The 27,767-nt window shown below is 37.7% G+C and overlaps 1 protein-coding gene and 1 long non-coding RNA gene across 2 annotated transcripts in view; one reads left to right on the top strand and one right to left on the bottom strand.

Annotated features, from left to right (window-relative positions):
• The window catches only part of CFAP69 (cilia and flagella associated protein 69), a 72,036-nt gene extending 47,157 nt beyond the window's left edge, over positions 1-24,879 (bottom strand). The window contains 6 exon segments of the mRNA XM_037836611.1: positions 7,524-7,622; positions 9,870-9,946; positions 12,835-12,944; positions 15,344-15,409; positions 16,551-16,610; positions 24,519-24,879. Of these exon segments, the coding sequence (XP_037692539.1) occupies positions 7,524-7,622; positions 9,870-9,946; positions 12,835-12,944; positions 15,344-15,409; positions 16,551-16,610; positions 24,519-24,638 (532 nt within the window). The 5' untranslated portion in view covers positions 24,639-24,879.
• A 94-nt stretch (positions 24,880-24,973) lies between these two features.
• Positions 24,974-27,767, top strand: part of LOC119534354 — a 21,096-nt gene continuing 18,302 nt past the window's right edge. The window contains exons 1-2 of the long non-coding RNA XR_005217015.1: positions 24,974-25,047; positions 26,879-27,024. This is a non-coding gene — a long non-coding RNA (uncharacterized LOC119534354). The remainder of the gene's footprint in view (positions 25,048-26,878; positions 27,025-27,767) is intronic.

Raw genomic sequence — 27,767 nt, 5'->3', positions numbered from 1 at the left:
ACCAGAAGACATGGATAACCCAAGCGCAAGCACCCAAATCAAAAGATCAGAAGAGACAAAGTACATAGAGCAACTAATCAAAGAACTAAAGATGAACAATGAGACCATAGTACGGGATACAAAGGATATCAAGAAGACCCTAGAAGAGCATAAAGAAGACACTGCAAGACTAAATAAAAAAAGAGATGATCTTATGGAAATTAAAGAAACTGTTGACCAAATTAAAGATTCTGGACACTCATAGTACAAGACTAGAGGAAGTTGAACAACGAATCAGTGACTTGGAAGATGACAGAATGCAAAATGAAAGCACAAAAGAATGGGGAAAAAAATTGAAAAAATCTAAAAGGACCTCAGGGATATGATAGATAATATAAAATGTCTGAATATAAGACTCATTGGCGTTCCAGAAGGGGAAGAAAAGGGTAAAGGTCTAGGAGGAGTATTCAAAGAAATTGTTGGGGAAAACTTCCCAAATCTTCTAAACACCATAAATAAACAAATCAAAAATGCTCAGCGAACTCCAAATAGAATAAATCCAAATAAACCCACTCCGAGACATATTCTGATCACACTGTGAAACACGGAAGAGAAGGAACAAATTCTGAAAGCAGCAAGAGAAAAGCAATTCACCACATACAAAGGAAACAGCATAAGACTAAGTAGTGACTACTCAGCAGCCACCATGGAGGCAAGAAAGCATATTTAAAATTCTGAGTGAGAAAATTTTCTAACCAAGAATACTTTATCCAGCAAAGCTCTCCTTCAAATTTGAGGGAGAGCTTAAATTTTTCACACACAAATGCTGAGAGAAGTTGCTAACAAGAGACCTGCCCTACTGGAGATACTAAAGGGAGCCCTACACACAGAGAAACAAAGAAAGGAGAGAGAGACATGGAGAAACGTTCAGTACTAAAGAGATTCTGTATGGGTACATTAAAGGATATTAATAGAGGGAGCGGAAAAATATATATGACAAACATAAACCAAAGGATAAGATGGCTGATTCAAGAAATTCCTTCACAGTTATAACGTTGAATGTAAATGGATTAAACTCCCCAATTAAAAGATACAGATTCGCAGAATGGATTGAAAAAAATGAACCTTCAAAATGTTGCATACAAGAGACTCATCTTAGACACAGGGACACAAAGAAATTGAAAGTGAAAGGATGGAAAAAAATATTTCATGCAAGCTACAACCAAAAGAAAACAGGTGTAGCAATATTAATCTCTGATAAAATAGACTTTAAATGCAGGGATGTTTTGACAGACAAAGAAGGCCACTACATACTAATAAAAGGGGCAATTCAACAAGAAGAAATAACAAGCGTAAATGTTTATGCACCCAATCAAGGTGCCACAAAATACATGAGAGAAACACTGGCGAAACTAAAGGAAGCAACTGATGTTTCCACAATAATTGTGGGAGACTTCAACACATTACTCTCTCCTATAGAAAGATCAACCAGACAGAAGACCAATAAGGAAATTGAAAACCTAAACAATATGATAGATGAATTAGACTTAACAGACACATATAGAACATTACATCCCAAATCACCAGGATACACATTCTTCTCTAGTGCTCATGGAACTTTCTCCAGAATAGATCATATGCTGGGACATAAAACAAGGCTTAATAAATTTAAAAAGACTGAAATTATTCAAAGCACTTTCTCTGACCACAATGGAATACAATTAGAAGTCAATAACCATCAGAGACTTAGAAAATTCACAAATACCTGGAGGTTAAACAACACACTCCTAAACAATCAGTGGGTTAAAGAAGAAATAGCAGGAGAAATTACTAAATATATAGAGACGAATGAAAATGAGAAGACAACATACCAAAACCTATGGGATGCAGCAAAAGTGGTACCGAGGGGGAAACTTACAGCACTAAACACATATATTAAAAAGCAAGAGAGTGCCAAAATCAAAGACTAATGGATCAACTGAAGAAGCTAGGAAATGAACAGCAAACCAATCCTAAACCAAGTAGAAGAAAAGAAATAACAAGGATTAAAACAGAATAAATGAGATAGAGAACAAAAAAACAATAGAGAGGATAAATATCACCAGAAGTTGGTTCTTTGAGAAGATCAACAAGATTGACAAGCCCCTAGCTAGACTGACAAAATCAAAAAGAGAGAAGACCCATATAAACAAAATAATGAATGGGAAAGGTGACATTACTGCAGATCCTGAAGAAATTTAAAAAATTATAAGAGGATACTATGAACAACTGTATGGCAACAAACTGGATAATGTAGAGGAAATGGACAATTTCCTGGAAACATATGAACAACCTAGACTGATCAGAGAAGAAATAGAAGACCTCAACCAACCCATCACAAGCAAAGGGATCCAATCAGTAATCAAAAAGCTTCCCACAAATAAATGCCCAGGGCCAGATGGCTTCACAGGGGAATCCTACCAAACTTTCCAGAAAGAACTGACACCAATGTTACTCAAACTCTTTCAAAACATTCTAACACATTTTATAAAGCTAACATCAATCTAATACCAAAACCAGGCAAAGATGCTACAAAAAAGGAAAACTACCGGCCAATCTCCCTAATGAATATAGATGCAAAAATCCTCAACAAAATATTTGCAAATCGAATCCAAAGACACATTAAAAAAATCATACACCATGACCAAGTGGGGTTCATTCCAGGCATGCAAGGATGGTTCAACATAAGAAAAACAATCAATGTATTACAACACATTCACAAGTCAAAAGGGAAAAATCAATTGATCATCTCAGTAGATGCTGAAAAAGCATTTGACAAAATCCAACATCCGTTTTGATAAAAACACTTCAAAGGGTAGGAATTGAAGGAAACTTCCTCAATATGATAAAGAGCATATAAGAAAAACCCACAGCCAGCATAGTACTCAATGGTGAGAGACTGAAAGCCTTCCCTCTAAGATCAGGAACAACACAAGGATGTCCGCTATCACCCACTGTTACTCAACATTGTGCTGGATGTGCTAGCCAGGGCAATCTGGCAAGACAAAGAAATAAAAGGCATCCAAATTGGAAAAGAAGAAATAAAACTGTCATTGTTTGCAGATGATATGATCTTATATCTGGAAAACCCTGAGAAATCGACGATACAGCTACTAGAGCTAATAAACAAATTTAGCAAAGTAGCGGGATACAAGATTAATGCACATAAGTCAGTAATGTTTCTATATGCTAGAAATGAAGAAACTGAAGAGACATTCAAGAAAAAGACACCATTTTTAATAGCAACTAAAAAAATCAAGCACCTAGTAATAAACTTAACCAAAGATGTAAAAGACCTATACAAAGAAAACTACGTAACTCTACTAAAAGAAATAGAAGGGGACCTTAAAAGATGGAAAAACATTCCATGTTCATGGATAGGAAGGCTAAATGTCATTAAGATGTCAATTCTACCCAAACTTATCTACAGATTCAATGCAATCCCAATCAAAATTCCAACAACCTACTTTGCAGACTTGGAAAAGCTAGTTACCAAATTTATTTGGAAAGGGAAGATGACTCGAATTGCTAAAGACACTCTAAAAAAGCAAAATGAAGTGGGAGGACTTACATTCCGTGACTCTGAAGCTTATTATAAAGCCACAGTTGTCAAAACAGCATGGTACTGGCACTAAGACAGACATATTGATCAATGGAATCAAATTTAGAATTCGGAGATAGACCCCCAGATCTATGGCCGACTGATCTTTGATAAGGCCCCCAAAGCCACTGAACTGGGTCATAATGGTCTTTTCAACAAATGAGGCTAGGAGAGTTGGATATCCATATCCAAAAGAATGAAAGAGGCCCCCTACTTCACACCCTACACAAAAATTGACTCAAAATGGACCAAAGATCTCAATATAAAAGAAAGTACCATAAAACTCCTAGAAGATAATGTAGGAAAACATCTTCAAGACCTTGTATTAGGCGGACACTTCCTAGACCTTACACCCAAAGCACAAGCAACAAAAGAAAAAATAGATAAATGGGAACTCCTCAAGCTTAGAAGTTTCTGTACCTGAAAGGAATTTCTCAAAAAGGTAAAGAGGCAGCCAACTCAATGGGAAAAAATTTTTGGAAACCATGTATCTGACAAAAGACTGATATCTTGCATATATAAAGAAATCCTACAACTCAATGACAATAGTTCAGACAGCCCAATTATAAAATGGGCAAAAGGTATGAAAAGACAGTTCTCTGAAGAGGAAATACAAATGGCCAAGAAACACATGAAAAAGTGTTCAGCTTCACTAGCTATTAGAGAGATGCAAATTAAGACCACAATGAAATACTATCTCACACTGATTAGAATGGCTGCCATTAAACAAACAGGAAACTACAAATGCTGGAGGGGATGTGGAGAAATTGGAACTCTTATTCATTGTTGGTGGGACTATATAATGGTTCAGCCACTCTGGAAGTCAGTCTGGCAGTTCCTTAGAAAACTAGATATAGAGTTACCATTCGACCCAGCAATTGCACTTTTCGGTATATACTCGGAAGATCGGAGAGCAGTGACATGAACAGATAGTTGAACGCCAATGTTCATAGCAGCATTATTTACAATTGCCAAGACATGGAAACAACCCAAATGTCCTTCAACAGATGAGTGGATAAATAAAATGTGGTATATACACACGATGGAATCCTACGCTGCAGTAAGAAGGAACGATCTCGTGAAACATATGACAACATGGATGAAACTTGAAGACATAATGCTGAGCGAAATAAGCCAGGCACAAAAAGAGAAATACTATATGCTACCACTAATGTGAACTTTGAAAAATGTAAAACAAATGGTTTATAATGTAGAATGTAGGGGAACTAGCAATAGAGAGCAATTAAGGAAGGGGGAACAATAATCCAAGAGGAACGGATAAGCTATCACGGGTAAATTTAACGTTCTGGGAATGTCCAGGAATGACTATGGTCTGTTAATTTCTGGTGGGTATAGCAGGAACAAGTTCACAGAAATGTTGCTACATTAGGTAACTTTCTTGGGGTAGAGTAGGAACATGCTGGAAGTAAAGTAGTTATCTTAGGTTAGTTGTCTTTTTCTTACTCCCTTGTTATGGTCTCTTTGAAATGTTCTTTTATTGTATTTTTTTTAATCATTTTTTTTTAATTTTTTTATCTTTCATACAGTTGATTTAAAAAAAAAAGTTCAACAAAAAACAAGGGGAAAAAAAATGTAGAGCCCCCTTGAGGAGCCTGTGGAGAATGCAGGGGTACTGGCCTACCCCACCTCGATGGTTGCTAACATGGCCACAGACATAGGGGACTGGTGTTTTGATGGGTTGAGCCCTCTACCACAGGATTTACCCTTGGGAAGGCTGTTGCTGCAAAGGAGAGGCTAGGCCTCCCTGTAACTGTGCCTAAGAGCCTCCTCCCGAATGCCTCTTTGTTGCTCAGATGTGGCCCTTTCTCTCTACCCAAACCAACTTGAAAGATGAAATCACTGTCCTCCCCCTTACGTGGGATCAGACACCCAAGGGAGTGAATCTCCCTGGCAACGTGGAATATGACTCCCGGGGAGGAAAGTAGACCCGGCATCGTGGGATGGAGAACATCTGCTTGACCAAAAGGGGGATGTGAAAGGAAATGAAATAAACTTCAGTGGCAGAGAGATTCCAAAAGCAGCAGAGAGGACACTCTGGTGGGCACTCTTACGCACACTTTAGACAACCCTTTTAAGGTTCTAAAGAATTGGGGTAACTGGTGGTAGATACCTGAAACTATCAAACTATAACCCAGAACCCATGAATCTTGAAGAGAATTGTATAAAAATGTAGCTTATGAGGGGTGACAATGGGATTGGGAAAGCCATAAGGACCACACTCCCCTTTGTATAGTTTATGGATGGATGAGTAGAAAAATAGGGGAAGGAAGGAAACAAACAAACAGACAAAGGTACCCAGTGTTCTTTTTTACTTTAATTGCTCTTTTTCATTTTAATTATTATTCTTGTTATTTTTGTGTGTGTGCTAATGAAGGTGTCAGGGATTGATTTATGTGATGAATGTACAAGTATGTAATGGTACTGTGAACAATCGAATGTACGATTTGTTTTGTATGACTGCGTGGTATGTGAATATATCTCAATAAAATGAAGATTAAAAAAACAAATAAAAATAATACAAATAAAACATAAATACCTTTCTTTGGTCTTGCTACCAGCTGAGCTGTCCTCCCACATTCCTTCTTTCTCTTCACCATCTAACTTTAAAATGTATCTGCATTTGTTGCCTCTACTCTCTCATTACAACCCACTGCATCTACACTCACAGCAGCCTCATTTTTTAACCCTGTATCTGCATTGAGTACTGTAGGGCAAAAGATCTGCCAAAGATGACTACAACTTACAACTTTAAGATACCACATTAACTTGACATTTTCATTCTCAAATTACATAAGCCTCTACGGGATATCTGACACAAGCCACTTCACACTTAATCAAACATTTCATTGGCTGGCAAACATGACATAGCAGTCTTTATTAGGTTTTCTCCCACTTCTTTGAACTTCCCTTGGCTGCCACTTTCTTTGAGTCATTTCTTCCAAAGCTCAATATGGTACTCTGCATGATGTCATTCTTCATCCCTTTCTGTTTGTATGATCTGTCTTTTGGCAAACTCATCCACTCTGATGGTTTTGATTCTTGTATCTATTTGAATGAATTCCAAATCACTATTTATAGCCTCTGCCATTTTAGTATCCAGTGTCTACTATCCACCAAACACTTCCACCTGCACAGATCATCAATAGTGTAGATTCAACATTTTATAATCTCCTTACTGATTTCTCTCTTTCAGATGTCTTCCCATTTTCCTCTATTCATAAATAACCTTTCTTTCTTTTGAACTATGATAGACCCTTATTTTCATGTATCTTAAGGAACATATAACTTTAACATAGATTTTTGTCTTCTTTCCTAACTAGATTAGTTATAAATTACAGAAACTGTAAAGGCAGGAAGTATATCTTAAATAACATTATATCCTTCACAGTGTAAATAACCCTGCCTTGATACCATCCATTTCAGTATGGTTCGTTTTACCACATATATTAAGATCCCTTTGTTGTAACATGCAGAACTCTTTTCCCAATATGATTGAGAATAGCATTGGTATTAGAAATTTAATATTTAATTGGGTTGGGTAGATAGTGTGAGTAATTATAAAATATGTTAGAAAAAATAACAATATTAAATAATATTAATAGCATCAATAATTATAATTAAACTAATAAGGCTGTGACTATAAAATTCATGTCATAAATATTAAGTATTGGAACAAAATGTCATGCAAATCCAAAATTTCCAAAGTACATATAAAAATGTTTTATTTAAAATGACTAAAGAGCTCAAGATCACACAAAAATGTTTTGATTTTAAGGTTGAATTTATGAGTCCACTATGTCTTTCCAAGTTCAATGAGAAACTGGACAGTATATCTTGTTTTCAAAGACAGAAATTATTACTGAAAGACCATTGAAAACATCACCTGTAATATGCTTCTTTGGTGGTTCTGCATGATAAAAGTCAACAATACACTTACAAATCTGTGTCCTCAACTCAGAACTTGGTATTTTCATTAAGTCACCTGCCAGAAAGATAAATTTAATAATACTGTCACAAGTTTATTTGCAAATGTAAGCAAAAAGTGTTAATAATACAATCATTATTAAAAATAATCAGTTAAAAATATCCTCATCAGATCTAATCAACTGCATTGTATGACAGATACAGTACATAACACACCCTGGATCTATCCTTACACATTTGGCTCCTCAATCAACTTTTTTCTAGGAAGAATACAATGGTGGTTAAGAGTTTAAATGCTGGAACCAGAGTGCTTGAGATTAAATCCTGGTCCTGCCACTTATTATCTGGGTAATCTTGTGGTCCTGGTTTCCTTATCTGCAAAACGAATATAATAATAATTACTACCTTTAAGATTGCTCTGGGGATTAAATGAGATAATATCAGACAGGCTGAGGACAGTGTCTGGCATATAGTAAGTTCTAATAGTGTTAGGTACTATTCATTATTTTGCCAAAATATGGGTTAGCATTTTTCTCCCTAACTAGAGTCAGTAATTTGTTCTCTTTAATAAAATGTATCCTTTGCCTAGAGAAGTTCCAGGTGTTCTGCTCTTTAATTTGCTGTCAGGCTGGAAGGAAAGTATGCTTCTAGGAAGCCTTTGCTCTATAGGCAGTAGTTTTAAGTTCAAGTGTGTGCATATGGGTGGGGGTGGAGGGGTAGGAAGCGTTCTTTCTCAGTCATATCTAATCTACTCTGAATTGGCTTCGGCCTGTATTTCAACTTGGACTTCATTTGCTCTGGTGAAATGCCACACTTATGATACTGAAGTGAATCTGAACCTCTGTGGGGGACTCAATAGCACCAGCCTCACGACTGAACCAGACCTGGTTGGACACTCTGAAGAAAAGGGGTGAACTAGGTGTTCCTTAAAAACTTGAGTTTTGCACTAGGATTTTTACAAAGTTCATCTTAGGGGACTCAGAGAGTGGGGAATCAAGTGGACAGAAGGATGGAGCTTGAATGGAAGCCCCACCCTTTCACCACTAAAGAAAAGTTCCAAGATTATTCTCACTATTAATTTTATTTTATATTTGTGCCCTTCCTTTGGAGTTAGTAATCATTATTTAGGTTTAGAAAACATTTAGGCAACAAGAACAACTACATTTTTCCAACAAATCTAACCAAATACGGAAGCCTATAGGGAATTCTAGGGTTTCTCACTTGCTTCTCCACCCTTTTAGTTCCTATAAGTTTAGATCATTTCTCACAGCTTCCTGTTTTATAATCTTAGGACAGAGTAGCAACTGCTTCCCTCATAGTTTCCAGAATCCTGCTCTTACCAGAAAAATCTGTATATTCTTTTATAAGAAAAAGTAATGTAACTTATTAGTATACAGAAGAAGCTGGAAGGTATTAGTTAAAAATCATAAGTAGCTTTTGTTCATCACTTCATATTATATATGATTATTTTAGTTCAACGTATGTTCCCAGCAGCTAAAAAAGTAAGGGAAGGAACAGCAGTACTTGCAGTCAGTAATCAGTGAAGGGAACTCATTTTAAGCTCTGACTGATTCATACTGCCCTCAAGAGAGAAAGTACATGTTCTGTATAGGCAGATGGTCATTAAGCAAAGAGCAGGCTGGCACGCAGGAAGGAATGGGCCATGTATTTATCACATAAATGGCTATCAACATTGTTGGAGGCAATGTTTTAAAACAATAAGGCATTTTTAAAAAATACCACCAACCAAATATATATCTGGTAATACTACCATGTCCTCTTTTACGTGGGCTTCCCATTTTAAATTTCCACTGATGATACATTCATAAGATTAAAATTTGCTAAGGCTCTCTTTTCTAACTCCCCACCTTTATTCTAACCTCCAAGGTATTATGCTGAAGACTATGACACTTATTCAGATATAAAAAGGTTAGTGCTTACATTAAAAAAATAAGTTTCTTACTCATGCCAGTTGAATCTCTTGACATTTTTCAGTATGGCATATAACGCTGGGAACATAACTATTTAGTAAATACTTACTGATTTTTTCAAAATATTATGTCAATCAGGTATCTTTTATTTTTCCCTTACAAATAAAGATCTAAATTTATACTTGCTAATTACTAATGGGAAGAATTGTTATGGCCAAGTTTAGGAGAAGACCTAAATTAACAAGTATAAATTTAAAGTAGGATTTGTTTTGGGAACATACAGCTATATCTGAGGGGCTGACTCAAAGAGCTAGTGTTTCACTGATTTCATACCCTAGAAAATTATTTTCTTTCTCTAGGAAATATTAACTTACCCAGAAGTGCGATTGAATTAGCAGTATCTTCGGCATATGTTATTTCATCTGATACTTTCTTTTTCAAAAATGGCAAGCTACGAAAAAAATGAAGAATTTTAAGAGTAATTTTTAATGAATTCCTTGACTGATGCGTCATTTGCAAAGTAGGGAAAAATTTCTTTTTTAAAGAATAAAATGAGGATAATATCCTATTCTTTAGACTTGGGGAGTTAATATCTATGAAAAAAAAACACCAACTGATCAAAAGAAAGTAAAATAGATTTATTTAGAAATGAATCGAGTTGGACCTAAAAGGCATGGTTAAGAAATCTATTTTGCATCATTGCATAAATAAAAAACTTAACTCTCTATTCAAGAGGGAAATAATAAGAGATTATAAACTGTAATTATATTAGGTAGGAAGACCTTGGATAATCTGATAAAAACCACAGATCTAGGCTTACCCATAAAATAACAGAATGTTTTTTGGGACACTGTGGGACTGTTGTTAACAAATGTCAATAATATTAAAACAGCATTTCTCAGCTATTACAACCAAAGTTATCTGAACATAACTTCTTTATAAGCCATAAAATATAGGGCACATGAACTTGGGTCATTAGTCTGAATTTCAAAGGAGACTATAGTCATTTTTAAAATACAAAATATAAATTATTTCAGTATGTTATGAATTCAAAATTTGAACCTCCTATGCTATTTAAAGTACAATATATCCTATATATTTTAATTCATGTTGCTCAAGAAAAATTAACCACGTGGTTGAAAAACGGCATTTAGAAGTATCACATGTGGGTGCAGTATATATAATCAATTTGAGTTTAAAGATATTTCAAGGGCAAGCTATGAAAAGGACATTGTATAAGTGCCACACATAAAGTACGTAAATATCCAAATATTTCTAGCATTTGTTAGAATTTGTCATTTGCAGAATTATTACTTGTTATCTGGATCATTGTTGGAAAGTCAAAAATTCATTCTTGTTCCACAGTATTTTCCTTTTCTACCAAAGGAGACAGCCTAAAACATAAAGAATCAAAACGTTTTCAACTAAAAAGGTTATGGAAAAAAATAAGCATTATTCTTCTGGTGCAGTGAAAAAAAAAACATAGTATCTACAGGTCTGTGATGGTTAGGTTCCTGTGTCAACTTGGCCAGGTGATGGTACCCAGCTGTCTGGTCAAACAAGCACTGGCCTAACCCTTGCTGTGAGGACGTTTGTGGCTGGTTAACAAACCAACAGGCTTTTTTATTAAATCATCAGTCAATTGGCTGCAGCTGTGACTGATGATGTCAACGAAGGGCGTGTCTTTCACAATGAGAGAATGCAGTTGGCTGGATTTAATCCATTAATCAGTTGAAGCCTTTTAAGAGAGACAGACAGAGGACCTTCACTTATTCTTTAGCTGCCCAGCAAAGTGTTTCCTGAGGAGTTCATCGAACATCTTCATTGGAGTTGCTAGTTTGCTGCCTGTGCTAAGGAATTTGGACTCGTGCATACCCACAGTTGCATGAGACACTTTTATAAATCTTATATTCATAGATATCTCTCACTGATTGTTTCCCTAGAGAACCCTAACTAATACAAGGCCCAAACAGAAAGGATAGATTTTATCCTTTATTTTCAATATTTCTATCTTCCCAAAATGTTTTTTTTTTTTTAAAAGTCAATCAAGTGAGGCTGAGGTGGGGAGAAATTCAGTATGTAAGCAGAAATTAGGAAAGTAGAAAAAAATGAAATAATGTGAATAATTATGAAATATGAGGGAAACTGGAGAATTCAGTCCAAAATATTTGTCATATTATGCAATGAAACTTTCCCTCACAAGCTTTCATTGAGAACCACCTCTGGGCAGAGCTCTGTATGAGCATTTATGTTCATTTAACACCTAGAACACGGTGTTGTAGGTCTTGTACACCTTGAGATTTGAAAGTATTCTGCACACAATAATTGCTGTTTGATACAATGATTCCCAATTTTTACATTAAAGTTCCTTGAAAACACCAGAACAATAATCTCTTTCTTTATTTTCCATGGTCCCTATTAAAAAGGTATGGTTGAATGCATTCTATAAGTTACTTTTATTTCACTCAGATACCAAAAAATTGAATGTAAGTGGTTATACAATTTTAAATACTATTGCTGCTGAGAGTTAAAATTTACCATGTGTACACAGTCCTGCCAATAAATCATTTAATTTGCATGTTAAAAGAAACAATATTATTTGAAAAGTTTAATTGGCAGGAAGGTTTAGAAAGCTAAAGTGTCAGGAAGGTTTATTTCTACTTTAAGAAATTTCCTCTCCTGTATATATTGAACTGAAAACAGCTATTTTAAAATATATATCTCTATTAGCAACTATGTGGCAGCAAGGAAGCACAGCAGATTCGTAGTTCCCAGAATTGGTTGATGAAACAGCAGGAGGAAGGATGGGATAGACATGTGAATTTTATAATTCTCATCTTTATTTATATTTTCAAAACATACACCAAAATGATTGGTGACATATTATTCTTCATGTTTGAAAAATCAAATAAAACATGACACAGGACCTAATATATCTTTGAGAGCCAAATTTTCTGGAGAGAGGAAAAAAAACTGGACTGAAAATCTTCTATTAAGTATTGCCAATAAATCTATTCAGCTTTTCTAAGAATATTACAATTCCTTGGTTTCACCTAATGTTTATCATTCTCTTGAGAGCAAGTGATACAAGAAAACACATTTAATGTACTTACAGTTTAACCCCTTGAGGCTGGAAATCTCAGACTATAATAAAATTGACTACCTTTGAGAATACCATCTGCTGGAGACAAGGAATCAAGTGAAGTTTTTAAGTTCTGCAGCACTTGGGTACTTACTTTATCCAAGCACCATGACACATAATCTCTTTGTAACATAAAAATAAAACACAATAAAATACTGCAGGTTAATGTAAAATAAAGTTCAAGGAAAAAAACTTACCCACATAATTTTAGTATATCACATGCAGATTCTACAAAACAGGACTGGTTTTCAATTTTTTCTGCACACAGATTCAAAATTTTAAATATCTGTGCTAAATCTCTCAGAGGCTTTGATATTTTTAGTTAAGAAATAAAATTAAGATTTTTTTTGGCTAACATTTGTTATATTACTTCTTCAAGAAAGGCTACAGAATTCCTCTACTTTTGACACTGTTTAATTATACTTATTTTGAATCTGTGGTGGTTTGAAGCTGTACGTATCCCAGAAAAACATGTTCTAAAATTTAATCCATTCCTGTGGGTGTGAACCCTTTGTAAGTAAGACCTTTGATGAGGTTACTTCATTTAAGGTGTGGCCCACCTCAATCATGATGGGTCTTATTCCTAATACTGGAGTCCTTTTTATGCATAGTGAAATTCAGACAGAGAGAAAGCCACACAGAGCAGCTAAAAGTTGAAATTCAACAGAAACTGACAGAGAATGGAGAGGCCAGCAGAGGCCACCATGTGCACTGTCATGTGACAGAGGAACTAAGGACCAAGGATGGCCAGCAGCCAGCTCCAGAATGCCACAGTCTCTGGGGAGAAAGCACTGCGTTAATTATGCCTTCATTTGGACTTTCTTTCACCATCAAAACTGTAGGCAAATAAATTCCCATTGTTTAACTTGACTCACGTCATGGTATTTACTTGAGCGGCCTAGGAAACTAAAACAAGGTCTACAGGGGAAACATTAGAAGTATTTATGTTTATAGGTCTATTACCTAATTTTTGTTTTAGTACCTTTATTCAAAATACTTTCTTTCCTCCTCTCACCACAACTTTGGAATTAGATTACTATGGAGTCAATTGATCAAGAATTTATTATTGGCAATGAGTTATAAGACATTGAAAAAAAAAATTACCTTATTGGCTCCACCCATGCACACACATACACACACCACTGCTAGGGAATAAGCAACCCCAATCCTTATGTTATTTTAATTGCATTACTTTAACAACATTTAATTCAGATGTATTTTCTTGAATTTAAGGTTTAAATTGGTTGGGATTTTATTCCATGTGAAAATAGTGTGAAACCAAAATGCGCCCTCTCTACATCTTCAGGTAAAAGCATTTTTATTTTTCCTATTTTTAAAACCCTGTTGGTACACAAACCAATTCCTAGATTTTTGTTTAAAAGCCAAGAGATCATGGTAGTTATGACTTGCACTTCTTGGCTGGATCCTATCATTTCTCTTCCTAGGAGCATTTTGGGAAGACATGCAGAACAGGGGATACTGAGGACAAATCTCCATAAACTTCCTAGAGAAATGACCAAGATACTTCTCTAACTTACCTTTGCTTTAAATTTTACAACCTCTAAAGCCAGCCTATTAAGCATATTCAGAAATAGAGTCATTTGTCAAACCTCTAAATCTGAAGAAAAAAAATGATGGAGATGTTGCAGCGTCAGGTTACGACAGGAAAATCATTTGCTAGTGGACTTCCTTAGCCACCAGCAAACAGTGGTTGATATCCACAAAGCCCTTGGGTAACTGATTGACCCCACAATTAATCAGTATAAAACCAAGGCTAAAATAAAGTAAGAAGAGATTTAGATAAAATCATAAGGCATAATTCCCTGAATGAAAGACTTAAGACATTTTGATACTGGAACAAGCTAATATACAGCTGGTACCTCTTTACAGGAGGTCATACAACTGTTGATTGTTTAGATCAATGCAACTCAAAAGTGTGGTCTACGAACAACTGCCAGTCATAGAATTGTATATTACCAGTCTGTGATAAGAGGAGTACAGACAGTGAGAGTGAGTCCCTAGAAACTGACATTAGCCACCTAGAGTTAATTGTGTTACACTGATTCTTCAATTTTCTATACTCTGATAAAAAATATAATTTTGTAAAAAAAAAAAAATGAAATTTTAAACATTTTCTCTGGTAGTTAAAATAACGTGCCCTCCCCCCACCCTGCTCAAGATGTCCATGTTCTAACCCCTGGCACCTGTGAATATGTTACCTTACAGGCCAAAAGGGACTTTGGGGCTGTGATTATGTTAAGGATTTTGAGATGGGAAAATTATCCTGGATTACCTGATGGGCCCAGAGTTATATAAAGGGTCCTAATAAGAGAAAGAGGGAAGCAGAAGAGAGTAAGAGAGAAAGACATGTGATTTAGGAGGCAGAAGTAAGAGTGATAAACTGCAAGGAAGTGGTCATGAGCCAAAGGACTGTAGGCAGCATCTAGAAATTGAAAAAGCAAGGAAATGGATTTTCCCCTAGAGCTTCCAGAAGAAACCTGCCCTGTCTATACCTTTACTTTAGCCCAGTGACACTGAGTTTGGTTTCTGACCTTTAGAGCTTGTAAAATAATAAATTTGTATTGTTTTAAGCCATTAAGTTTGTGGTAATTTATTACAGCAGCAATAGAAAACTAGTATATTTTGTAATAAGAATTCTCCCGTTTCAGGAAAGGAAATGAACATAGATATATATATGAAGGATACAAGTCCATTCTGATAACATTGCACCAGTTTCTTGACAGATTGAAGTTGTTTTGCTTCTGAATCATCCTAAAACAAATGATCTATTTAGTTCTTTTGTTATTAAATCTGTTGAGATTTTTAAAACGTTCTTTAATATACAAAGAAAACAGAAACATTAAAATTATCAAGTAATTCTTAAATCACCATTGTAATATAAACATTATAAAATGGTTCTGAAACAGTAAAGATAGAAATAAATGATCATTTAAATTCCATTAGGAAATTGGGAATCAAAAACTAGGTTATAATATAAAAGCAGCAACTGTTTCCAGAAATAATAATAATAATAGGTAAAGTATGCTGAACATTTATTCTATGCCACACAGCATTAATCTTCAAAATGACACTCTTGGGGAGGTACTATTATTATCCCTCTTTCTGGAAGAGGAAACTCAAACTGAAGTTCAAGTAATTTGTCCAAAACTACATGGCTAATAAGTAGTGGCGTTAGGAGTTGAATTTGGCAATTTGACTCCAGAGTTTGTCCTTTTAATCTGTAAATATACCCATTTTACTGGAGCAAACCAAACATCTTCAATCCATGGGAAAAAAAAAAAGATCCTAGAAGGTGATTGCTTTCACAACTAAATCACTTCTATCCTTTCAGTCTCCTTAAACTGTTTGTGAGGAGCTGTGGCATTTTCTGTTTTTTGTTTTTGTTGGCTTAGCCCTATTGAACAGCTAGTAAAAGCTCTGTGTAGTTGACATTTTCTTTTACTTTGATTTTTAAATTTAAAACCCAGATATATTCACAATTAAACAGTAACTTTTCACAATAATCTCAGCCAACAAAGGATATATTATTCTTACACAGTCATTATTTTTGTGTTTCTTTTCTCTCTATATAAAAAAGTATAGAGACTAAAAATTGTTAAAACAATTATTTGCAATTGTGCCTACTATTCACAGGACATTGGTTTTGATAGACTATTCTATGGTCAACTGCTTTCCATTTATTAAGAATATGCAATCTTCTTTGGAAATTGCCATGAAGTAATTCAGCGTGTGTTGGCTTTTAGGCATTCAGTAATTCTTGGATAACTTCAGAAGAGAAACAAAACAAAAGGAGAGAACTGAGATGTATATTTGGGGGAATACCTGCTACCCCTCAGGGAGATAAAAACTTTTAAGCAACATAGCGAATAATTTTTTCTCTAAGCGTACTCACTTCATCAGTCTCTTCAAGGAGTTTGATGACACGATTAAGGTCCATAGACTTGAAAAAACCCTAAAAAACACAAACCTCTTAGTTTTCAGTAACATGGGCATCAAGAAATTATATCAAACACACTATTTTTATATGATATTTTTCCCTTGGCTACTTAAAAATATGGCAAAAAGATAGTGAGGAGACTGGAAAGCTGATGAGATCTTATAGGAGTAAATAAATTCTGGAGCAAAAACAACTCCTGAATTCTAGAATTATTTTATAATCTTTATGCCTTTAAATTCTATCTGACCCAAAGCCACAAGAGACCATCTGGGACAATAGCACTTTCATGCTTTGGAAAACAAAATTATCTGTACATGGATAAACATTACACCAAGTTTGCCTGTGCAGACAGACAATAGTATAGCTTCTAAACGACAGGTAGGAGAGATGGCCTTCCTGAGCTAGGTATCCTCTCTCTCAGTCGGAACCAGCATTCTTCGAGTAATCCACATTAGAAAACAAGAACCTCCAGTGGGTTCTACAGATTTCACATCTTAAAACATTTCTTGAGCCCATTGCCTCTTAATGCCTTCCTCGGTTCTCATCTCTCACTCAACTTCTCATCTCTCACCCTATTTTGATGGGCTCCTGCTGTTCTCCTGGCCTCCACTTTTGTCACCTTCAATATCTGTCCTCTACCTTATGGCAAGAATAAAGAAACTAAAACTCAAATCTGAACAAAACCCATCTAAACCATTCAATGACTGCATTTATGCCCCTCACACCTACCCTCTACTTTCATTTATATTGTTTATACTGTTCCTCCCCTTGGTTAATTACCACAGGTCATTCAAGACTTAGCTCAGGTGTCACTTCCCCAAGGGATGAATCAGGCTGGAACAAAGGTCCCTCCTTTGTGCTCCCTTAACACCTTAAGCATATCCCACAACACCTTAAGCATATCTCAACTCCCAGCCATTGTCCTGAAACCCTTTATGTGTCTATCCTCCACTTCAACCCTTTCTGCCCTACAGTAAACTGACTGAAAGACAAGGACCTTTGTCTTCTGGCACCTCAGCACCCAAAACTGTATTGTAGCTGCTGAATAAATGCTTAGAAAATATAACCAAGGAAAGGCCATGTTATAATGAAGTTATTTGTGGGTAAGTAGGGAAGGAAACAGGAGGTACTCCCAACCAGAATTTAAGTACTTGTGATAATACAGAAATCTCCAAATCAGGAAAGTCAGGACTTGGTCAGTGACTGCCAGCTTCCTTATTTTTTTGCTCCTCACTTCCAACTCAGGAACAACAGAGGAAGGCAATTATGTTCCCCAAACCAATTACATAAGATGATCTGCTTCTAGTTAGCCCTCCTCTAGCTTCCTGATGCCAATAACCTTCAATCAGAACACATGGAAAGCCTTCCATTTTTTCATTAGAAAATTTTCCCTTCCCTGGTTGTCTATGAGTCTCTGCCAAAAGTAAGCAATGGTAGCTGACTCCCTTGCCATTGCAAGTTCTGAATAAATAGCCTCTGTCTGTTTCTTTGGGGCGATTTTCATTTATTTCCAGAGGTTCTAACTAGAAGAATGTAAAAATAAAAGATCATTTTGTCTGCTGTGTAGAGACTGAACTGGTGAAGGCTACATCGGAAGTAGGAGACCAGTCTGTAACTTTAGACTTTGACTAAGGTAGTGACAACTGGAATAGACAACAGGGGAGTTAAAAACATCAAGGAGGTAGGATCAGCGGGACCTGAGCGATCCAAAGTGGTAAGAGAGAGAAAAAAGGGGAATATGATTCCCTGGCTTGAGGAATTATTTAAACCGTCTACTGAGACAGGAAATGCTGGAGGAAGCGGTTTGAGTTTGGGTTGGAGATGATTAACTTTGGGCAGAGATTTCTGAATCATAGGTTTAAAGTGATAATTGAAGGCACTGGGTAAATGAGGCCACAAAAGCACAGTGTAGAAGCAAAAGAGAACATACAAATGTAAATATCAAAATAACTGTGATTAGTATAAGCATCATATGATGTTAATGGAGAAATTGTAGAAAGATTTCTCAAAAACAGTTTAATAAACTGCTTTGAAGAAAATTAGACCTCCCCTTACTTCAATTTTAGGATGAGCTTATTTCCCCACTTTACCAAGAGATATCTCAGAAGGCAGAAATCCTGTTCATTTGATACATAGTTATTAGGAAAGGAACAAACATTTATTACGGTTCTTTTATGTGTGTAGCACTCTATATCTAAATTAGTCCTCAAATCTACCATATGAGGGTAACACTGGAATGACTGTTGAAGAAACTGAGGCTCTGAGACTGAACTTGTTGAGGTCACACAGCAAATGCGATAGCAGGTCTATCTGATATAGGAAGGCTTGTTCTTTGCACCTTAGTTCTCTGTCTGACTCTTCAACAGACTCCAGGGGTTATGTCTAACAATAACTCCAAAACAGAGGTAGGCTAGTTTAAGGATACAGTCCATGGCAGACCATGGAAGTTCTTAAGAGGTTCTCAGAGGGAGACCAAATTTGGGCAAGGAAACTCAGTTCTGATTTCTGTACCAGTTAACTAATTATGATTATATATTTATTCTACAGATATTTATCGAGTCCCTCATTATGTCAAGCATTGATCTAGGTGCTAAAGATAAAGCAGTGAATAAAACAAACAAAATCCCCTGCCTTCATAAAGAACTGACCTGCTTGTGGGGAAAACAAAGCGAAGGTTACACAGTGTGCTACAAGATGTTAATGCTCTGGAGAAAATAAAAGGGGTAGAGAGTGCTGGAATGCTGGAGGAGTGTAATTTTACACCCAGTAATGAAGGAAGGACTCACAGAGAGGGTAACATTTCAGCCAAGTCTTAAAGGAGGTAAGGGAGCAGGCTAGTAAGTATCTAGGGAAAAACTTCCAGGCAGAGGACACAGCAAGTGCAAAGGCCCTGAGGGAGAAGTATGCCTGGCATGTTTGAGGAAAAGCCAGGAGGCCAGTGTGCCTGGAGTAAGGAAGCCTTTATAAGCTACTTATAAGGACTCAAATTTCTACTGTGAGCTTAGAGTAGAGGCGGGGAAGGACACTAAGTACAATATAGTCCCCATTCTTAAGGGCCTATAGTCTAGTGTGAGACAGAAAACTTACACAAATGGAATAGTGATCAACATAAAACAAGTGATAATTAGGTGTGAAACCATGTAACTAAGATCTATGAAAAGAAGGACATCTGTGGGGGTGAAAACAAATAGGAAGTGTTTCCTCTTGGGGAAGCACTTGTTGGAGAGGTAGGACCCGAAGGTAGGGTAAGATTTGGCGAAATGCAGAAAAGGGAAGGCATAATTCAATAAACAATTAATATCATCTCCTGTACACCAGGTATTGTGCTGGGTGCTGGGGAGTACTACAGAAACAAACAAACAAACAAAGAAGGATTCTGCCCTCATGGAGATGGTACTTAGCAGAGCACATTCCTGGGGCAGTGAGGACATAAGCCCGATCCTCATACAGATCATGTACAGAAAGAACTTGAAAAGCAGACAGAAAAGACAAGCTGAGGTAGTTTATGGTTGGCAGAGACTTTAGATATCTAGTTCAGTGGCTCTAAGGTTAACCATCACAAGAGAACTTATAAAAATACAGTCCCGGGTCCAACCCTGGGGATTCTGGATTCTGACTGAACAGATCTAGGGTACTACCCAGCTATGTGGTTTTTAAAAAACTCCTCAGAAGACTATGATGGTTATCCAGATTTGGGGAATACTCATCTAGTACAGGCTTGTTTTATAGAAAAAGGAACAGGCCTAGAGAGGTTAGGTAACTTAGTCAATGTAATTATATTACCTAAGGTAAGCAAGAAGAAGCTACTGTGGAATCCTGGATGGAAAAGGGGATGAGGTTTAGGGGGAGGAAGGAGGATAATAAAGTGGTGTTTAAGGAAAATAAATTTGGAAAGGCGGAAGAGATACGAGTCTAACAGCTGACTGGAAGGATGTGACAATAATCCAGGATTAATTGAGGCACTGTGGGAGCCAGTGAGGAGAACAAGTAGTTCTTTTAAAACCCTGTTTGTTGCCCCTTGTTTTTTTACCACGTCATCTGACTTGGTAGGGGAGAGGTAGAGTTTTTTTGTCGTTGCTGTTTATTTTGTTTCAGAATCTGAATCTATATGAAACCGTCTCCTACAACTTTCCAGGAGTTAGTCATTCTGAAACTCCACAGTACTGTGCAAGAGCCACTGGCCCAATTTGGGGCCTGTGAGACTTTGTGCTCAATATAACCTGTGTGACCTAAGTCAGTTAATGTTTTATCTACCATCACGGTTCCCTAGAAAGGATGCGTAGCTGAACTTTTGTATGTATAGAAGCCAGACTTCCTACATCAAATATTACTCTGCCTCCTTCCTGGGCTTCTTAAGATGCTATCATTCTTATTGTTATCTCTACTCCCTTCCTGCATAACATAATCGACCACCACCACCACCCCTTGTCACGAGATCCCCTTTCCCGCGCTCATGCCCTCATACCCTTATGAATGTCTTTGTCTAGAAAGCCCTTATAATCAGCTTGACCAGCTAGCTTGATTGCGGTCAGTTTCTCTGCGAAGGTGGCACCTGTCCAGCAAGAGAGTGTGGTGATAACCTCTACATGACTTCTCACCCTGTAAGCAAGCCCTGAATAAAAGTTCATGTAACAGAAAATGCCCCATATCTTCTTTAGCCTCTGGACAGGCAAAGCCCTCACAGGCCACGACATATTGTAGACCCACACTGCAGCTATCATTGCTATTCAAAGTTGAAACCAACAGCACTGGCATCATCCTGGGAGCCTATCAGGAAAGGAGAATCTCTGACTCCACCTTAGATCGACTGAGCCAGAATCTGAATTTTTTATATCCCCAGGTGCTCAACGTGAACATTAAAATATGAGAAGCACTGTTCTAAACAGCTTTGGAATGCTTTAGAATTCGGGGAATAACAAAAAAAAAAAAAAAAAAGGAAATAGATAAAGGATAAATGATTAGGTACTTTGTGATTTCAAGCATATGATTAAGGTAAATTTCACCTCCACTCCCATCACTCCTGGGGGCAGAACTGCTCAGTCTTTAATGGGTTACCCTTACCTTCCAGAGCCACATAGTAAAAAGCAGTGGGACAAGCATCAGAAAAACAATCACCAAGGACTCGCCTTCATAATAATGATAGTGATAAAAAATAATAATAGTAATAAGCTATTGATTAGAGTTATTAGTAATAACAAAATAGTTACTATTTTATGGGGCACTTACAATGTATGTGGTAAGCACAGTGCTAAATGCTTTTCTAATACTTTCAACTGTAATTCTCACAATAATTCTATGAGGTGGGTTATTTCTTTTACAGATGAGGGCACCAAGACTTAAAAAGGGCTAGCAACTTGCCCTAAGTAAACAATTAGTACCTAAATTCTGGTATTATTTTATTGTTTTGAAACTTGAAAAGTATGATACAATGTTTGTTTGTTTGTTTTTAAAAAAAGGTTAGAATCATCATAGCAGGCATTGTCTAAAATTTTTATAGAGATAAAATTTGAAGATGGAGGGCTCAGGTGAGCACATGATAAAACAAAAAATGCAATTCAAAAATTCAGATTCCTAAACTATTGCTTTCCCTGTTTACTACTAGCTTCAAACCAATAATCAACATTTACATATTCCACAATTCCAACTACAAACATTTCAAAGTTTATAAAATTAGACAACTCTAATATTATGCAAATACCATTTTGGTACCTTAGACAGTATTTACAGTAGCTCTCGCCTCTTTACAAAAATTATTTTTAAGAAAACAGAAAATCAATACTACTTAAGGCAGAAACGAAGCATATATTTAAAAAAAAAAAAAGTGGGAAATAATCCACACATTTTACTGTCTCAGGTAACAACATTCAAGTCTATTTCAATTTTATAAACTCAGTTTAGGGTAATTTGGATGATTCAACCTTGCTCTGTCATTAGGACAATGATACAAAAAAAAGCTACCAAAACAAAGGTAATCAAAGTAGGAGGTAGGAAACTTCCAACTGTCACTTAGTATGGTCTGAATGGATAAGGTAAAAAGACTGGAATCTGGATTGTTTCGGGGGTGGGGTGGGGGTGGGAATTCAATTTCACTTTCACATTCTGGAAACCAGTGAGAAACAAGAATTCCAGAGAATACCTTAGCTTTAAGGTCCAAATTATTTTAGGGGCTCTAGCTCCCTGGATACAAAATGATGATAATAATGTCTTTGTTGATGTTGATGACACATTTTAATAGAGCATTGTATAATTCTCTACGTGCATTACTTCATTTAATCCTTACAACAAATATGAGTACTATTCCTCTATTTGATCAAGAGGTTAACATATTTGCCTTTGGTCACACAGCTGGCAGGTGATTAATGAACTGAGGAAGAGTCACATTCTCATTTTTAGCCACTAGGATATAATGTTAATATTCCTAGAAGTAGTTAAAGGTAGGTACATGAATTAATGCAAATTGATTTCTTCTTGGAAGAGAATCCTACTCCCTGGAAGGAGAGGTAGTAATGAAAGAAAAATATAAAAGAAAGAAAAGGGTACACACAGGTATTTTTGTTTTGTTTTATTTGGTATGTCATGGACCACTTTGGCAATGACCTGTTAAAAGCATTTCTCCTTTTTTAACCCATATTTGCCTGCCTCATATAATTTTGCCTTTTTTTTTTTTTTTTTTGGTAATACTAAGTAAAGGAAGGATGAAAGCCATCAGATATCAAATTTACCTACTTCTCAGTTTTTCCCGGTGCCTGGAGTATAGAAGTAATGCTAAGTGTCCTTGCAGCCTTGGGAGTGGAAGGCTGTCGCTCCTCAAAGCTTTTCTTCTTCCAGCATGGGTTGGAATACCTCCACAAAACTGATTAGGTAAATTCCCCTAACACTTGCTCTTCCTCATGCAAAAGTGCTGTTGCTCGGCAGGTTACTGTGTAAATGCTAAATGCTTGGCGTCCCTCAGTGAGCTTAACTCTACTCCCACAGTAGAGAAGGTCCCCAGTCAACTGGCCACTGCCAAGGAACTTTCCATGGCTCCACAATGTGGACGCAGGAGACAGGGTTCCTGACGCAGCATGAGATTTAAAGAGTCACAACAGGAATTCCCAAAGTGGTTCCACACCATTAGTGTGAGGAGGCTGGGCAAGATTCCTCCACAGAATTCTCGGTTTCAGGACACAACTGATTATGGCTCTCAAGGGGAGCAATGAAACCCCAGTATAAAACAAACGACTTGGGGTTTATAAAACACCCCCACCAAGAATGGAAATCCAAGTGAGGGTCCCTAAGTAAAATAACCGATAAATTTGAAAGAACTAACTTTGTATTCAAAATACAAGTCGATACCAAAACAAATACAAGAACAATAAAACAAATCAACTCTATTCTCCCCTAATTCTCTCCACCTCACCCTATCCCCAGCTTCCAATTTCAGATTAAAGCAACGTTTAACTGCTGATTTTAACAGCATTTATTTGCAAACTCTCAGTACAGGTTTTAGTGGCAGCACATTTAGGCAAGGAAAATTGACGCCTATATCAAGAACATCGCTTGATAACATGGATCAACCTACCAATGTCCAGCGCAAGGAGATCTGGCCATCAAAGCCTTTTTCCCCAAGAACGATGCCTTCCCTCCCAGTGCCTCAGTGGCCACATTCTTCGAAGGAGAAGGGCAGCAAAACCTCATCGACTCAGCTCAGTGGGACGCTCCGGGAGGACCACACGGCATGAATTCCCAGACGGGTTGGTTGACGACAACCAACTTCCCTCGCAGGCTAAGCTGCTCTCTGGAGGTTCTACCCTGCGCTTGGAACCTCCGCCCCATGGGCTCCCCGTCTGCACTCGGGTCCCCATTTCCGCCCTCGCCGCCCCCAGGCCTCGTTCCCATCCCCAGACGTTAATTTTCCACCCCAGCACAGACACCTACTCTTACCTGCGCCACTTCATCCTCCGTCACCACCCGGATCACCGGACTGGGGCGGGGGCTGCTAGACCTGTGTCTGCCGTATGGTTCCTGGGCCTCGGCCGTCGCCGTGGCCTCAACCGTCGACATGGCAGACGGAGGCGGGACGGGGTGGGCGGTAGGGTCCTCGGTTCCTACACTGTGCCTGCAGCCACCGTACCCAAAGAGGCTCGCCGCCCAGAAAGGAAGGCAGGCTGAAAGCTACTAGAGTCACGGAGGGCTCCAGACTTCTGGCCGTGGCCTTGGCAAGCGAGAGTCCACCAGCATCGCGCCGCGCCGCACCGCGCCGCGCCCGCGCACCCGTCAACCTCCGCTCCAACCCGGCAGTCGGTTACCGACACAAGCTGGTGCGTTACTAGGGGCGGGGCAGAGGCGGAGGAAGAGCCAGCGCCTACGGAAGCCCGGGGATCCAAACTACCCAAACGCTAATCGAGTTTTCATGCTCAGGACTGGCTGAATTTGCGCGCCTGCCAGAAAGCAGCAGGAGACGGAGACTTCTGTACGTAGGGGATGGTGGGGTGGTTCCTTAGGTTCCGTGTGTCTCAGTCTTGGTAGCTTACGCTGGGCTTCTCAAAACAGGCATGTGTGAGTATATGGATGATGGATGTGGGATACATGAGGGATGGATGATGGTTAGTGTTTGAAGTGGAGCAGTTTTCCTCACTCCTGAGAAGTGACCAATTGCCTAAATTTCTCAGCCTTTTACTTCTATACTTTAGTGGGCTCAGCTGGACAGTTAAATAATTAAATAAGGCAGTGTACACAACTTCATAAAGCTTTCGAGTCAGATCTGATTCGAATCTAGAGCAAATCACTTAAATTCTGAAGTCCCGCTTTTCTCATCTGTAAAAAAAACTGTTTAGAGGATTAGATGAGACGATAGTGCTTGTTAAGATGTGCTTGCCACATAATAATCTTTCAGCAAATGGTCAAATTTATCATTATCTTTACTATTACTGTGTTATCTATCCATTGTATGCTGAGTAGTAATATAAAAAGAGTCAAGACTTAAATGAAAGGCTTCTCATGATTGTCATCAGTATAACTTATCACTCCAAACACCATGAATATGAAAACATATATAATTCCTTTAATCCTTTTAATCTTTTTTTAACCTCCAGAAATTCTTCAAGATTTAAATGTTTATAACTTTTCTAGGATTTATGAATTTTTAAATTACAAATAACTAACACCGTGAAAATGGATGTCACTTCACTTCTCAGAGCCTCTCTACTCATGTGTAAAATGAACAGGGTTGATCAATGATTGCTAGGTTCCTTCCAACTCAAACACTGAATGACATTCCTGGCCTTACAAATGAAAAGAAATGGAAAAACTACATTCAGCCTGGCAGCACTTTGATATAAATGATAAAGGAAGAAATGAAGCTTCTCTGAAAAATTTCTCTGGACTTCCAGTCCCCATTTCCTCAGTTCTATTCATTTTCTGCTCTCCTCAGCCCCAGTCCTCTGAAACTGCTCTGAGAGCACCAACACTTGTGGTCTAAGTTTGCGTGCACTTTTCTGTCGTCATCTTGCTGTACTTCTCTGTAGCATTTCACACTGTTGATCACTCTCCCTTTCTTGAAACTCCCATCTAGGTTTCAGTGTTCCTGTTTTCTTTTATCTCTACAGCTTCTTGGTGTCTTTATAGCTACTTTCAGGCTCTACACCTAGAGGTGGGTTCAGAAGGTCTAAAGGTAGAATGCACAGGGAGTGTCAAGTGTATTGTTTTAACAAAATTTTAATTACTGTTGCACAATCTGAGTATTTCACGTCTAAAGGAGACTGAAGCTACTTGGATCAACACAGTGGAATCCTATGAGAGTGGCACCTGAAAGCAAGATAATGATGGAGCCCTGACAATTGGTTGATTTATCCTTTGTGTAGTCATTCTGGTATTTCAATATGAGGAAAGACTAAGAGGAGGGACTGCAAAGAAAAATTTTTCTACTTAAAGTAGAGTTTGATCAACTGACTGTTGTGTTTCATTACAACAGACTGAAGCTGATAAAGGTCCATAAACCTCAGTGACCCTGCAAAGTCTGACCTCAGTGGACCTAACTTGTATTTTATGACCAATGAACAACAGGACTTATTTTAACCAACTGTGTAGACTTATATACTCATTTTGTCCTATCTAAAGTTATTTTTCAATGTTTAATTAGCATAACCCACCATGAACTCTCACTTTCTGGCATTTAAAAACTTCACTTTTCCCCCTTAGAGAATTTTCTTCATGGGATGAGTTCTCCTGCCTGCCAAGCTGATAGATAGAGCTTTGTAATTTTTTAACTCTGATGGTACAGTATTTGTTTTATTCATTAACAGGTGAGAAATGAAGAGGATGGTAGCCTTCAAACACCCCACACTCAACCATTTTAAGTAAATTACTTGCAGTTTTCCAAAGTTACCAAGCTTCCTCCTGTATTACTGTTGCACATTGTGAAAAACTTGTACCAGACAATTTGAAACAGGTAAGGAGGACTTTATTCAAAGTTATATGCAATAGAGAACAAAGAGACCAGAAGGCAACTGTGGAGGGTGGGGGGAGGAGTGGGAGGGCGTGGAGATTAGGAGACTATTGCAATAGTGGGGGAGAGAGAGCTCAGGTCCTGTGAGGCAGAGGGTGGGGGAGTTTTTGAGATGAGCTAATGGACTAGTACTGGATGGTGAGGTCAAGCAGTGGGGTGTGTCAGTTACACGATGTCTCCTGAGTTTACTGTGGAAGCCAGGTGGACCATGTTCTATCTGGATTTGGCAAGGGCCAAGGTGAGGGAGGTCAAGGGCCTAGAGTTATGAAGAAGCCTGTCTAAGGTTTAGCAAAGTTAAGGAGAAGTTAAGGCCGTCCTAGTTTCTGTTTCAGTCCTCACCACAAACTAAATGGTATTTACTGGCTCACCAGCCCAACCCCTTCCTACTCGATTGAGATTCTTAAAAGGAGAGACACTTACATTTGTACCCAAAGCCCTCAGCATAGTATCTAGGGCAGTGATTCTCAAATCTTAGCATGCATCAGTCATCTGGAGAGACAGTTAAAACAGGTTCCTGGGCCCACCTCCTGAGTTTCTGCTTTACTAAATCTGATGGGGCAGAGGGGTAGAGGAAGCTACGGGACAGAACAGAGCAGGACTTAAAGCTTTGAATTCTAACAAGTTTCCATGTGATGCTAAAGCTGCTGCTCTGGGGGCCATACTTGGGAACCCCTGTTCTAGATCAT

This window comes from Choloepus didactylus, chromosome 5, assembly GCF_015220235.1.
Source record: "Choloepus didactylus isolate mChoDid1 chromosome 5, mChoDid1.pri, whole genome shotgun sequence".
Classification (NCBI taxonomy): domain Eukaryota; kingdom Metazoa; phylum Chordata; class Mammalia; order Pilosa; family Megalonychidae; genus Choloepus; species Choloepus didactylus.
Note: the sequence above shows the minus strand (reverse complement) of the source record. Positions and strands in the feature narration are given on the sequence as shown.